Source organism: Balaenoptera musculus, chromosome 18 (assembly GCF_009873245.2).
Source record: "Balaenoptera musculus isolate JJ_BM4_2016_0621 chromosome 18, mBalMus1.pri.v3, whole genome shotgun sequence".
NCBI classification, from domain to species: domain Eukaryota; kingdom Metazoa; phylum Chordata; class Mammalia; order Artiodactyla; family Balaenopteridae; genus Balaenoptera; species Balaenoptera musculus.
The window spans coordinates 78,878,727-78,893,370 of NC_045802.1; the positions used below are offsets into that span (position 1 = coordinate 78,878,727).

A 14,644-nucleotide genomic window follows, 5' to 3' on the forward strand; every position below is an offset into this window, starting at 1 on the left:
CAGAGCCATGGGGAGCCGGTGGGTCTCAGCAGTTCTGCCCACTGCGTCGTCGTAACCTTGGGTCATCGTGTGTGACGACCTGCCTGGTGGGCTGGCCAGGCTCGGGAGCTGGACCCTGGCAGGGTTTGCCAGGTGCCGCACGGGGAGGAGGGCCACTAGGAGGACCGTTGTTGATGATAAAAGGTCCACGGAGATTTTATTCCGTGCCAGCCCACACCCCATGCCCGAGCTTGGAGGCTCCAGCCCAGGCCCCCGGGCCGCCCTAGTCCTCCCCGACCTCGTTACCTGGCCCACCTGCTGCCTGGCTCCCTGCTGGGTGTGTGACCCACCCTCATCCCTCCAGCCTGCTCTGGGCACTCAGAATCACTGCGCAGAGTAACGTGTAGTAAATTAACCTGCCTGCGATGTGGCCACGAGGCCTCCTGCTGGGCTTCCACCCCCCCCCCCCCCGCCCCCATCCTGCAGGTCTGATTCTAGTTCATCAGGGCCCTTCTCCAGGGAGGCCTCGCAGGGGCAGCCCGACCCCGCCTGGAGCTCCACGGGTGGGTGCAAAGGAGGCCCTCGCCCATGGCAAGGGGGTCCCTTCTGGGTCCTCTACGGGGCCCAAGGCCCCTTGGTCCAAGCGGACATCCCAGGCCCCAGCCCAGTGCCCACCCTGAACCCAGGGTGAACCTGGCCGTCCGAGCACGCGGCCAGACCCCAGCTCCGCGACCCGGGGGGAGCACGGCCCCATGAACTGAGTGAGTGAGGTGGCACCTCTCCCCTCCACCCCGCGGCTTGGTCCTCTCTGCTGGGCAGGTGCAGGCCCCGCCTCCCTCTGCTCCTGACGTCCAGATGCTAGAGCCTTCCGTGCAGCTCTGCGGCCACCGGCCGCGTGTGGCTGTTTACGGTTAAACCAGTTAAAACTGAATAAAATGAACAACTGCAGCTGCTCCACCCCCATCAACCACGTTTCGAGCGCTCAGCGGTGTCTGTGGGTCGGGCGGCAGAGACGGGGACACTCCGGTCATCCCGGGAGCTCTGGGGGCGGGGGACCTGCTCTGGACACACGTGAGCCGCCACGCAGATGAGGGGCACGCAGCGGGGGTGCCGGGGCTCTGGGATCAGGCGCTGGGGGGGCCCCAGCTGAGCTGAGAGACGCAGGACCGTCAGGCCGGGTGGAGGGTCCTAGGCAGAGCTGTGCCTCCAAGCAGGTGCGGGGAGCAGGAAAAGCCAGGGTGGGACCATCCCACCCAGAACCCGCCTTTCCCCGTGGGCACGTCCCTGCTCTCGGTAACGGCAGCAGAGCCAGAAGAAACCGGGAGAGGCTGAGGGGTGGATGCGGCCCTTTCCTGGCCCGACCTCCGCGAGGTGCAGTGCGGCCAGGTGCCGGCTCACACACTAGCAGCAATTAGACACCCACCGCATGCCAGACACCATTGCTGCATGTGTGCACAAGCCTCCCCAGAGCTAGATGCCACGATTATCCTGATTTACAGACAAAGAGACCAACTCAGAGAGGTTAGGTAACACGCCCAAGGTCACACAGCTCCCACCTGCCTCAGGAGCACTGGTCCACTGCCCAGGAGACCAGAATCCCTGCACGTAACAGGTGATTCTGCAAAATAAAACACAGCCTCTGGACCAGGAGGTGGCCCAGAGGCCAGAGCAGCTCTGCAGATGGCATGTCTGTGTGAGCCTTGGGGACAACGGACAGTCCATGCTCACAGGTGGCTGCAGGTGCGCGTCTGCCCGTTCACCGAGGGCAAGGTCATTCTCCTCTCCGCCCACAGCTTCAGATCTTATAAGATCTTGGATCAGAATTCTCCTTAGGGGCTTCCCTGGTGGTGCAGCAGTTAAGATCCACCTGCCAACGCAGGGGACACGGGTTTGAGCCCTGGTCTGGGAAGATCCCACATGCCATAGAGCAACTAAGCCCGTGCACCGCAACTACTGAAGCCCACACGCCTAGAGCCCGTGCTCCGCAACAAGAAGCCCGCGCACTGCAATGAAGAGTAGCCCCTGCTCGCCGCAACTAGAGAAAGCCCATGCGCAGCAACGAAGACCCAACACAGCCAAAAATAAAGGAAGGAAGGAAGAAAGAATTCTCCTTAGACTCTAAGGAGGAAATGCAAACTCACGAGATGATTTAAAGTGTCTCATCTAATTGCAGTGTCATTTCTTAGATCATTGCCGCTGGGTCAGGGACCCCCCAGATCACATGCAGGGGAAGGCCTTACCGTTTGCTGTAACCCCTCTGAGCCCGGGAGGGGCCCAGCTTCCCCTGCTTTGCAGTTACTTGGAGCTCTTCTCCGCGGCTCTGCAGAGCCAAGCCTCCCACCAAGTTAGACATGCCCCGCCCCCCGCCAGCATTTCCACTTGCTAACCCCAGACCCAGAATCACCCACCCTGATGCTGTCTCAGGCTGAGGGCACCCCTGCCCTGCCCTTCTTTGCTCTGCTCCACCTATGGTCACCCCATCACTGCTGTGTGGCCTCGGGCAAGTCACTCAGCCTCTCTGTGCCTTAGTTTGCTCATCCAAAAAAATGGGATAATCATGTTCCTACCTCTTGGTTTGTTGTGACAATTAAATGCATTAGTATATTAAAAGTACTTAGTAATAGTTATATTGCAACTGCTATTTCTACTGTGGATTAAAGATTTTCTGTGTGAACCCATTTAAAAGTAATCCAGTTGCCCAGACAGCCTACAAGTTTAAGAAATTCTTACTTTTCTCCTATACTTTCTCTTGTGTCCACTGGTCACAGTGAGATGTTTGAGACACACTTGCTTTCTTGATTGAGACCTCGGTGTTTTGTTTTAACTTTAATCTGTGTCATTGACTCAGTGGGTACTTGTGTGGGAATTTCATTTAAGACTTTGTTTTCATAAGGACCAGTGAGGGTGGCCTGTCCCCAAGTATGCTGTCAACAACGTGAATCCTGCAGGAGTCGGAGGTGCCGTGCACCCCCTTCTCCCCGCACACCCCAGAACCCGTGACAGTTAAGTTTGGGGGGGTAGTACCAGAGTCTCCAAGACAAGAGGTTTTCTGTGGTGCTCCCCAAGTCTGTCCGACTGCGGAGCCCTTCTCTCTCTCCCTGACTGGGGAGGGGGCTCTGCCGAAGGTGCAGAGAAGTGAAAGTCTGGAGCCCCCCAGTGTGAGTGGAGCCCCTGGGAAAATGCTCCATGCTGGTGTGAGGGTCAGTGGGTGTGAGGGTTGCTTACGCACTGATGCAGGTCGGGGCAGGTCTCTGCATGCTTGGCAAGCTGCCTGGAGCCTGTGTTAGAGAGGATTCTGAGGCCCGCTGGGGCTCAGCCGTCTGCCGTCGGCAGGCGGTGCGACATCTAAGCCAGGTGTCTGCCACGTCCTGCATCTCCCGGGACCTGGCAGAGGTGATGTAGTGGACATCCTACGGGACAGGATTCCAAAAGCTATTTTTTAAGAAGTTGTTTGTAGCTCAGAAACCGCCAAGCGTGCGGTGTGAATGTCCACAAGCCAGGCTGTGAAACGTACGTGCAAGCTTCGTATCCGGGGCCCCTGGGGTGGGTGTGGAGCGTGCGCCCCGAGGCCCACCAGGCTGAAGCTGCTGCCCAGGTGGTCTCTTCTGACGTCCGAAACCTTCACAAAACGGGTGTTGGTGAAGGGGCAGATGGAAACGTGTCTGCTGGTGTCCCTGGGGGGGCCCTGGCCTCTGATGTGCTGTCCAGCGCACGGAAGGAGGGTCTGATCAGCACCAGTCCCGCGGGCGGATGGCCTTGAGAAGCCTGCACTCCTCTGAGATCAACTGAGAAGGCCGTGGCCGGCGGGGCAGGGCGGGATGAGGATTCTACATGAGCCTCGCTGAGGCCCCAGGAGAGTCATTCCCGTGCAGCCTGAGCTGCAGACACGCTGCCGAGTGGGCCGTGGCCTTGGAAGATGCAGATCTAGAGCCTGGATGGTAGGAGGACGCTGGGCCTCGTCTGCACGGATGGTGCCTTCTGTGGTCCCCCAGGGCCTCCTGCGGCTCTGCTCAGAGTTTGTCCCCGGTGCCCACGCGGGAGAGCTCCTACGGCGCCAGCTGGGCCCCGACTGGTTCCCTGAGCTTCGCCGGGGGTGCCTGGGAGCCAACCCCTCTGCTGAGGATGGGGCTTCCCTGAGGACGAGTTTGGTTAAGCATCTTCTCATATGGGGCCTTTTATTTTAAAATACATAAGGATTCACGTCCTGAGATCAGGAAATCGGGGAGAACAGTGGTGAACTGAGTTAACGACGCATCGTACGTGACGTGAAATGTTTGTGCCTAAAATCCAGTAACGCGTAACTTGTCAAAAATACCCAGGGTGGCCTGTGAGAGAGGATTCAGCCCAAGTGAGTGTAGATCTCCAACATCCCGCAGGGCTGAGTCCCAGAGCCGTCCTGGGGACTACAGGTTGCCATGGAGATGCCTCTCCTGCCTGACCAGGGACTCGGGGAGCTGACGGGTCCCTGCCTGACCGACGGCCAGAACGGAGCCCGTTCGGAGCCCCAGGCATCCTCGTCCCCCGGCTTGGAGTCGCCTCTTTGTGGCCGTTCCTCTGCACACACTCTGCTCTGGTTTGGAGGTTCCGGGGTGGGGTCTTGGTGGACTAGGAATCCCACCCAAGTGAGTTGGTGGAACCACCCCACGGACTCTCCACTTTGGACTCTGAAAGGGCATCACGGGTGTATTCTGATAATAAAATAAACAGAAAATAAACAAAAGCCTCGGGTGTGGATGTTCAGCCAGATATAAACAAGGAAGAGAATTAGCCGTAACGGACTTAGTGGACGTTGCGGCCCAGGGCCTCTTGCCAGCTGCCGACCCCTGCGTAGGAGCCCTTCTCAGGCTCCTGTCCCCCTTCAGCGAGATCCAAGGTCACCGGCAAGGCAGGGACCAGCCTCCAAACACGAACGCCAGGCTCCTGCACGTGCTGTGGGCTCCCTTGACCCGGACCCTTGCCACCTGGACGTGGATTTCCAGGGTCCACGCGCTCTGCGTCTCTCGAGCCCCAGCCCTGCGTGTGTTCTCGGCCCGAGGCAGCGCTGGCAAGCACGGTGCAGCTCAGAGGCCCTTCCCGTGGGCAGCACGGGCCGGATGCCGCCTGCTCTGCGTTACGAAATCCTCGTCCTAAAGGAGAGCAAATGTGCGAGCCAGTTTGCCAGAGGAAGGAAGTTTTCTGCCGGGGTCTGATTGTGTTAAGATGAAATGGTGTGAAGATAAAGGGGTGATACCCCCTCCCCCGGACTCTCTGATTGCTGCCCAGACCAGGGAGGACTCAGGGGACCACTCTGTGGCCAGAGATTCCAGCGGTTGGTGTTTCCTCCCCTTTGTCCTTGTGTAGAACTGAGCTGGGGCCCCGCACCACTGAGATGTCGTGAGCTCAGCGAGGGGTCATTCCCTCTGGCCACTGACAGGGAGCGGGCGTCTGTCCCCTGCGGTGCTCCGGACAGAGGGACCTTTCCAGACGGGCTTCCAGAGCTGGTGCCAGCGGGGCCAGGTCAACCTGCAGACCCCGGCCCCGGCCCCCACCCTGCAGGGGTCGGGAGGGAAGCGCTGTCCTCTCCCCCCTGCACCCCTCCCGTCTCAGAGTGACTCTGTGTTGGGTAATTGCCTGGAGTCTCCGCTTACGTCTGGGCGACAGGAAAGTTGTTGTCGGGTGGTTATCTGTGAGGCATTGTGCGCACACAGAGCGGGTCTGTGCGGGAGCTGGGCCTCCCCTGACCCTGACCCTGACCCTGACCCTGAGCTGGCGGGCAGGGCGACCCCACTTCCCGTCCCAGACCTCAGATGGGCCAGGACGGGCACCTCCACTTCCTTCTCAACCGGCCGTCACCTGCCGCTCGAGTGCAAGATGAAATATCGTGGACGAGGCCCCAGTCTTTGAGCGAGAAAGAAGCAGTAAGTGCCTGACACCCCAGCGCCCGCTGTCCACGGAGGGTCACGTGACAAACACCACGTGCCTCGATGGAAACTGTGCTCGGTTATTCCCAGCTCTCTTAGGGGCGGCCAGTGACCGTTTAACACGTATGAGTTTTTGTACAGTCCATTTGTCTGAATGGACCTCGTGCGCAGAGTAACCCTACTTTTAAACGTAGACTGGGTCATTTGATCTAAGGCACGATATTAGGTTAGTCCTGCCCAAGAAAACTCACGGGTGGTGGGTTCTGGGGCGCGGCTGCCGTGGTCAGCGGTCTGTACCCACGGGGCCTGCGATGGGCAGAAATTCTGGAACCAGCCTGGGTGCAAGTCAGAACGAACTTTGCCAAATTAGCCAGATTCCAAATGAAGCTCTGAGAAGTCATCGTCTATTCTTTCAGCACGAGTTCTCTGGGCTCCTGCCCTGGGAGTGGGCCGGCTGGTGCCCTCCGCGGGGGATGCGGGAGGCTGTGAGGCCCCCGCCAGGCTAGGAGGCGGAGAAAGGCCCCCCCAAAGAGGTGACGTCTCGGTAAGACATCTTGAGTAAGATTGGACCAGGAAACAGGGATGGGAAAAGCATCACAGAGGGGGCAGCCTGTGCAAAGACCCCGGGCCTGGCAGGACCTCGGCTGGTCGGGGAACTCGAAGCACATCGGGGCGGCGGCCCCAAGCACGTCTCTCTGCGGAAGCAAATTAACATGGACAGTGGTCCGGCCAGTGAGAAAGGGCAGGGATGGTAGGAGCATCAGCCGTGCCCCTAGCACGTGGGGCGCCGTCTGCCGTCCGGGGGAGCCGGACACGGAGGGCAGACAGCTCTGGTGTCCACAGCGAGCCCAGGAAGGAGGGAGTGTTCTCGTCGGAGGGGCCACATGAAGGCCGTGCCACTCGGAGCTGCTCGGAACCAGGTCTGAGAGTCTCTGCAGAAACGCCCGTCGGAGTCTCCATGTGGTCCTGGGGGGTCTGGAGGCTGAGGGCAGTCTCGCGGGGCCTGGGGAACTGCCCGTCCCAGCGTCCACGCCGGTCAGGGGACTTAACAGCTCGCAGCATCCGTGCTGTTTTCCGCAGCCCCGCGTGTCTCCTTTCCAAGCTTGAGGGCGACCCCACTTCCCCGGGGGTCTGTCTCAATGACGCGCTTGTCCCCAGCGGGCAGAGGCCGGATTTGAGGAGAACGGGGTCCATGCTCGACAGCGTGGGCAGCGTAAAATCTGGCCTCCCAGCCTCCGTGCAGCTGCCTGCCCATCGCACCTGACGTGTGTTCTAAATAAATGAGGTGTGACGGCCATAAACCACCTCGTCTGGAATTAAAAACATTTCAGGTTTTCTTTTAGCACTTGTTTCCAGCCCTGTTTTTCTTCCACAAAAAAAAGCCGCTGGGGGCTTCCCTGGTGGCGCAGTGGTTGAGAGTCTGCCTGCCAATGCAGGGGACACGGGTTCGAGCCCTCGTCTGGGAAGATCCCACATGCCGCGAAGCAACTGGGCCCGTGAGCCACAACTGCTGAGCCTGCGCATCTGGAGCCTGTGCTCCGCAACAGGAGAGGCCGCGATAGTGAGAGGCCCGCGCACCGCGATGAAGAGTGGCCCCCACTTGCTGCAACTAGAGAAAGCCCTAGCACAGAAACAAAGACCCAACATAGCAATCAATCAATCAATAAATAAATCTTAAAAAAAAAAAAAGCCGCTGGTGAGACGTTTCCCTGCACAGGGGAGGTGGCGTGGCCCCGAGCTGCCCGTGGAGCCGGCAGAGTCGTGGCCTCTGAGGTTTCTGAGTGTGACCCGTCATTCAGTCCCTGACCCTGAACGTGCTGCGGCTCTGTCGGGACGAGGGGCCCAGGGACACGGCCCCCGTCACGTCCTCGTCAGCGCCAGGCAGAGTCGCAGGGCAGCCAGCCATGGGTCTCGGCAGCTCCACAAATGACAGCCCGGATCTGGGGACCCGCCTGTGCGTTTTGTCGTGCCACCTGCCCATGCTCGCTGGTCTGCAGGACGGAGGCTCATCCGCTCGGAGGGCGCTTCACTGTCTCCGTGACCCGAATCTCCGGGCCCTGGGGGCCTGGGTCTTCTTCTGGGTGTAGGAGAGCTGACTTTCAAGCCATTTGTGAGTTGTAGTCTCTGTGGAGAAGTTGTGTCAACATTCAAGGCTGCAGACTCCAGGACACCCGGGTCTGGAGACACGAGACGTGGGCCGTCGGTCACGTGGTACCAACCTGGCAGCAACTAGAGACACAGGTCCCCGAAGGCCCCCGAGCACCCCAGCTCTGTGGCCACCTGCTGGTGCCCCAGCACGGACCCAGACCCCGTCCGTGTCTGGGTTCCACCAGGAGTCTTGCTAAACCTTTTGTTTCTGGTCAACGCCTCCAGGCTGTGACTGGGTCACTCCGGGCCCTGATCTAGGACTTGCGGCTGTCAGGACTGGGCTCAGCGCCCTGCTCAGGGTCAGTGTCAGGCTGGGGTGAGGCTCCAGGCATGTGTGTCTGAACCCACCGCCATGGCCAGGTTTCCACTCTGACCAGTGGGTTGTTGCATAGACAGCAGGCGAGAACCCCAAGGGTGGCCCAGCCACTTCCAGGACGTCGGTAGGTGCTCTCAGACCAAAGCATGTCTGCTCCCTGAGCACTTGTCTCGGGGTCAGTCCTCCAGCTCCCGGTCCTGCCCCGCTCCCCCCGACCTCCCCTCTGCCCGCCTATCCTTCTCTCTCCCTCCCTGTCCTTCCCTGTCCCCCTCTGTCCCTCCGTGTCCCTCCCTCTCTCTCTCTCTCCCTGTCCCTCCCTGTCCCTCCCTGTCCCCCCTCTCTCCCTCCCTGTCCCTTCCTCCACTCCCTCCGCCTTTCTCTGTGCTTCTGACACACACCACGCTTTAAATATTGATGAATCACTCAGCGCACAGCTTTCTGTGCTCTGAGAAACAAAGGTTTCTGTACTGGAAACTGGAATCCCTTTTTCCAGGCCCGTGACCGCTGGACCCTCGAGTGTCTGCGGTGGGGCTGACCCAGACGTAGCTCGGGAGGCCATTTCCTCCAAGTGACAGCGTGTTTCCGTCTGCTCTGCTCTCCCCGCAGATGAAATCATGCACCACGACATCAGCCCGCTCTGTGCTGCCGACATCCAGGACCAACTGCAGAAGCGCTTTGCTTACCTGTCTGGTGAGTGCGAAGGCCAGGGCGTGTGACGGGGGCGGGGGGGGTGTGCTCGGCCAGGCGGTCGGCCTCCTGGTCCTCCGTGACCGCGTCGTGGGGCCTGGGGACAATCCGTGCGGTGCAGCCCGCCCCCCATGGCACTGATGCCTGTGACGAGGGCAGCTCAGAGCCGGCAAGTGCCGGCCAGGGGTCAGCTGGGTCCCCCGGGGGGCGCGGCCCGAGTGCTCCTGGCTGCAGTCTCCTGGCTTCCAGAGCTTTCCTGGGACGGGGAGGAGGTGCAGGTGTGGCACAGTCGCCGCCGTGCAGTGTCCAGGGCCTGGGGTCTGGCTTCCGTGGCTCCGCCTTCTGGGAGAAGCCCCTGGGGTGCCACCGGCATGGGCGAGGGGCTGGCACTGCCCACAAGCCTGTCCTGGGGTCGCTCTGTATCTCCGGCCCCTGTCCACCTGCCACCCTCCCCTGGGATCCAGGTTCTGTCTCCACCCTGCAGGGACATCTTGCTGTCCTACCTGGCCGGCCGAGGTGCTGGTGCCTCGGGCCTGCAAAGGCCGTGACGGTTGCACGAGAGCAGTGCCTGGAGTGGGGTGGCCGCCCCTCCCATCGGGCAGGCCTGCCCACCAAGCCTCCCTGTGCTGTCCGTCAGGGGCCCGAGGACGAAGGCCCCCTGCTCACGGCCCTTTCCCCTGGCCAGCAGGTTGGGGTCTCTCCTGAGCTCTGAGAGCCAGTCCTGCGCCCCCGGGCTCACCTGCCCATCCCTTGGTGCCAGGAGCTGCTCCCCAGGCCGTGCCCTGTGTGGCTCTGGCCCACCTGCCCCCCTACACATGGACCCGCGGTGTCGCTCTGGGGTTTAAGTGCCTCCTGAGGCCCGAGCCCCGTGAGCAGGAAAGCTGAGCCTCTGTGGTTTGTCAGCGGAGACGGCATCCTGCTCTTCCTGGAGGGGCCACCACCGCAGGGGGCGCCCACCTCACGGAGGAAGGAGAGAGAGTGGGGTGTCCTTCTGAGAAACAAAAGTCCCCAACAGGACAGGGTCATGACCTTGACCTTCCTTCAGGTCTTCACCCGCTGCCCTCAGGAGGAGACCCCAGGGGGGCCCTGACCCCCAGACACCCCTCTTGTTATTCAGAGGCCGCCGGGTGCTCGGGGAGGGGGTTTTGCGCAAGTAACCACGGCCCCAGCCCGGTGGCTACAAGGTCGCTGACCACTGGGCCTCACAGGCCCCAGGTCCCCCAGCACACGGGGGGCCAAGGACAAGGGAGCTGATGTGACCAAGATACCCCCCCGCCGGCCTGGGCTATGGGGGTGTGTCTGGAGGAAGGTGGGCGGCCGAGGTGGGCAGAGAGCAACCCCAGCCCTACAGCCACGGGAGGGGATTCTGCCAGCACCTGAGCGAGGCTGGCGGTGACCCCGGGCTCAGGCGAGCCCACAGGCGGGTGGCAAGGCCCTGAGCTGAGGACCACCAAGCCCGCCGCCATCCCAACCTGCAGAGCGAGAGCCGACGGACCGGGTTGGTTCACGTCGTCAAGTCTGGGAATTGGTTAGAAGACAACACATCTTGAGCTTCAACGTCTGAAACAAAGCTGGACCGTCCTGGGTTTTTGCGGACACCCCGTGCGGGTTGGCCAAGCAGAGCCCGGGGGCGGGGGTGGCCCTCGTCCTCTCCATCCCTCTCCCACCCGCCAGGACACCCAGCTGCCCGCCTCCCAGCGTGAGGACGCCCTGGCCAGTTACCACGGTGCCCACCGCCTGCCCTGGACCAAACTGCCGTAACCTCCTGCCGGGGTGTCCGTGGGCCAAGGTCAGGGTGGCTGGCTTCGCAGCCCAGCACCGCTGACACTGGGGGGACGGCTCCCCCGTGGGGCTGTCCCACATTGTAAGACATAGAGCAGCGACCCTGCCCTGCACCCACTGGAGGCCAGCACCCCCCAGAGTGACGACCAGAACTGCCCAGACGCTGCCAGTGGACACCAGAGCATGCTGGTGTGGACAGAGTGAGAGGTCTTCAGGGGTCAACCGGGTCTGCCCTCGTAAGGGGCCCCAGGTGCTCGCCTGTATCAGGCTGTCTGCAGCTGGCTGCCTGTGCAAGGTCACTGCAGACCAGCCTTGAGAGTCACGCGGCATCACTTCTGCCACCTCGGATGGGCCAGGCCAGCCTCGGTTCAAAGGGAAGAGGGAAGGGCCCAGCCCCGGTGGAGCAGCGGTGGTCATCTCCTGCCGCCCAGGGCACCGGCTGGCAGCGGACCACGCCTGGCCTCACCTCCCGGCCTCCGCACTGCTGCTGCGGGTCGTCAGTGGGACAGCTCGGCCCAGACTCCCAGCCTGCATCTCCGCGCCCGCCCTCCCGACTGCCTGGCCCTGGGGAGCCGTGCTCACCTTCCCAGATCCAAGGCCACTGCCTCGTTTTCCCTCGGGAACTGTGTCGGGTGCGCCTCCCCTGGGAAAAGTGCCCCCCCGCCGGTTCCACCTGTCCCTCCCCACACACGGTGCCGAAGGGATGACTCCCATCAGACAGGAATTGTCTACCCGAAGCCGCCACGGGGCGAGCGGGCAGTCAGGGTGCAGCCTGATGGCACGTGCAATGTTTAAATGTTCGTCACGTCACCTGTGGAGCGTGGAAAACGTCCACGCCGTCAGGAAGGAAGCAGGATGCCAGCTTTCTGTTCAGCGCAGCCTGTCACACGCAAAAGCGCACGGAAGTGGGTTTGGGAGGAAACGTGCTGCCACGATGCTCCCGCGGTGGCAGAATAGCGGGTGCTTCTTTCAGCTCATCTCTTCATTCCAAATATTTCCATCGACAGCACACGTTTCTCTCATAATAGAAGACATGGAAGGGACTTCCCTGGAGGTCCAGTGGTTAAGACTTCGACTTTCAGTGCAGGGGGTGTGGGTTCGATCCCTGGTCGGGGAGCTAAGATCCCACATGCCTGCGGTCAAAAAAACAAAACGTAAAAACAGAAGCAATATTGTAACAAATTCAATAAAGACTTTAAAAATGGTCTACATCAGGGCTTCCCTGGTGGCGCAGTGGTTGAGAATCTGCCTGCTAATGCAGGGGACACGGGTTCGAGCCCTGGTCTGGGAGGATCCCACATGCCGCGGAGCAACTGGGCCCGTGAGCCACAGCTGCTGGGCCTGCGCGTCTGGAGCCTGTGCTCCGCGGCAAGAGAGGCCGCGACAGTGAGAGGCCCGCGCACCGCGATGAGGGGTGGCCCCCGCTTGCCGCAACTGGAGAAAGCCCTCGCACAGAAACGAAGACCCAACACAGCCATAAATAAATAAATAAATAAATAAAATTTAAAAAAAAAAAAAAAAAAAAGGTCTACATCAAAAAAAAAAAAATACCAAAACATGGAAAGTGAGTTTCATTCTGGAAAATGACTGTCCAGCCGAGACCTGGGAGCAGCCCCCGCGACCCCCGTGCTCAGTGCTGATCTTCTCTCTCCCCAGGTGGGCGGGGGCAGGACGGCAGCCCCGTCATCACCTTCCCCGACTACCCGGCCTTCGGCGACGTCCCCGACAAGGACTTCCAGAATGTCATGACCTATCTCACCAGCATCCCCAGGTGCGTGTGGAGGGGTCACTCTGTTGTATTACAAGCAGAACTGGGTCCGTCCTCCAGAAAGGTAGGGAGACCTTCTCCGAGCCCACGGCCGTGCTGGGCGGTGTGGCACCCAGGAGCCAAGGGGCGGGGGGGGCTGATGCTGCCCGGGGGCCCCCCCTCGGAAGGGGTGAGGCTGCGGACCTCCCGCCCAGCAGACGAGCGGCTGCCCCGCTACGGCACTGCGGACGTGGGTGCCGTCAGACTCTCCCTCCGTCGGGTTTCGGAAGGCGGGTCACAGCTCGGTGAATTAAGTCTAATCTGGGAAACAGACCCGCAGCGAGTTTGACCGCCCGACACCTGTCCTACAGAAACTGCTGGTCAGTGTCGTCCCGTCAGCACCGATCGGTGCCGGGGGAAGGGGGAGGCTGGGGGAGATCCTTCCAGATGCCTGCGGGGTGGAGCTGTTAAGCTGGGGGAGCCCTCCCGACGGACGTGGGTGGTGAAGGCCACTTGGCAGAGAGAGCCGGACGACGCGCCCTGGGTCCCGCGGGGTGCGGTCTCTTGTTAAGCTTGGGTTAGGGTGGCCACCGTCTCCGTCCTTCTCTGTACCCAACTCGCTGGGCCAGGCTCCGGGTGGCCGAGCTGAGGCGGGAGGTTCGGCCACTGTCCTGGGAATGCGTGGCCTTCCTTAAGGGCCCCTCGGGCTGGCCGTGCCCCCTCGAGGGGCTTCTTGGGGGCTTGCGACCCTGCAAAGCATCTCCATTTGTCTTCTCCCTTGAAGTTACAGCCAGGAAGGCCATGGACAAGGCCCTGGACCTCGGGGGACGATGCTTGAGTAGGTTCGAGGATCTGGAGAGTGGCCGGAAGGTGTCTGCTGCCCGCGTGGAGCGGCACAGGGGGTGTCCTTTGGGGAGGGGGACCCGGGACGGTGGGTCCAGCTCTCGGCGCACCCAACAGTGAGACGCAGAAAAGCCGCACAGCCTTGGCGGTGGGACACCGGGGACAGGCCAACAAGAGGAAGGGCAGCTGCACTCGGCACCGGTTTCAGGCAGTCAGTGATTTAACAAGAAGACGGCGGCCGTTGGTGGCTGACTGTGGGCCCCCCAGGGGTCTCACTGGCCCTCCGGGGGGCGGGCTTGTGGCCAGCTCCCCAGCTCCCCTCCATGACACGTCCCAGGGGTGGGCATTCCACGTCCAGGTGAGGCGTGGCCCTCCTCCCCCGCTCTGTGACCCCCCCCACCCCGTGTCTCTTGTCCCCCTGTGGCCGGCTTTTCCCCCATCTCCCGTGGTCCCCAGGCCTGTCTCAGACCAGGCAGTGGAGCTCACGGTGCAGTGAGGTCCGTGTGGACGCTGCCCGGGGAGGGGTCCGAGTCACTGTTCTCAGTCCGACACCCGTGAGCCGTGAGAGAGGCCGCCTGCGCTCCGTGGAGGTTTCTGCCCACGTCCGTGTCACAGCCCTGTGTGGAGCCGGCTGGGCGCCCGCCCCTCTTTGCTGAACCGCCGGTGGGCAGGGTCAGATGACTCAGGGGCATGGGCAAGGGCGGGCGGGCTCTGCGCTCGTCCAGGGGCCTGGAGACCCCCGTGGCCTCCTTGCTGCCACCTCGTCTCTCTGTCTCTTCCCCCTCCGGCCCCTGCGTAGGGACGTACGGTCCGAAGTCCTGCGGTTAGAAGCTGCCATGAGCCTTGTCCGTAGCTACGGTCACGGCCCTGCCGCCCCCGCCGAGGCGGTGGCCGGCCCTGGACTCGGTGGCCGGCGGGCGGCGTTGCCGCGGTGACCGGGCCGCTCAGTGCAGGCTGAACAAGGGCCACGGGGGCGCTCTGTGTGGTCTCCCACTGCCCACCTACAGTGGTTCGCTGGGGTGACCCTCCCCCCCGATTCGGTGGGGGAGTCTCAGGTTTCAGGTCACTCTCGGGTTTGGAAAGGTCCGAGGTCCCTTTCTGTCTGGCAGCGTCGACAGCGGGCTCAGAGGCGAGCCTTCGCCCGGACGCAGCAGGCCGAGCCCTGTGCCCTCTCGGCCCCTCCCCGCCCCGGTCACCACTCTCGCTAGCGCTGCTGTTCCTCGGGCCTCCTGGCCTCGGGGC

At 62.0% G+C, this 14,644-nt stretch overlaps 1 protein-coding gene across 1 annotated transcript in view; it reads left to right on the forward strand.

Annotated features, from left to right (window-relative positions):
* The window catches only part of MCF2L (MCF.2 cell line derived transforming sequence like), a 131,002-nt gene that overhangs the window by 70,889 nt on the left and 45,469 nt on the right, over positions 1-14,644 (forward strand). Inside the window, 2 exon segments of the mRNA XM_036831389.1 lie at positions 8,950-9,033; positions 12,469-12,583. Coding sequence (XP_036687284.1) covers positions 8,950-9,033; positions 12,469-12,583 — 199 coding nt within the window.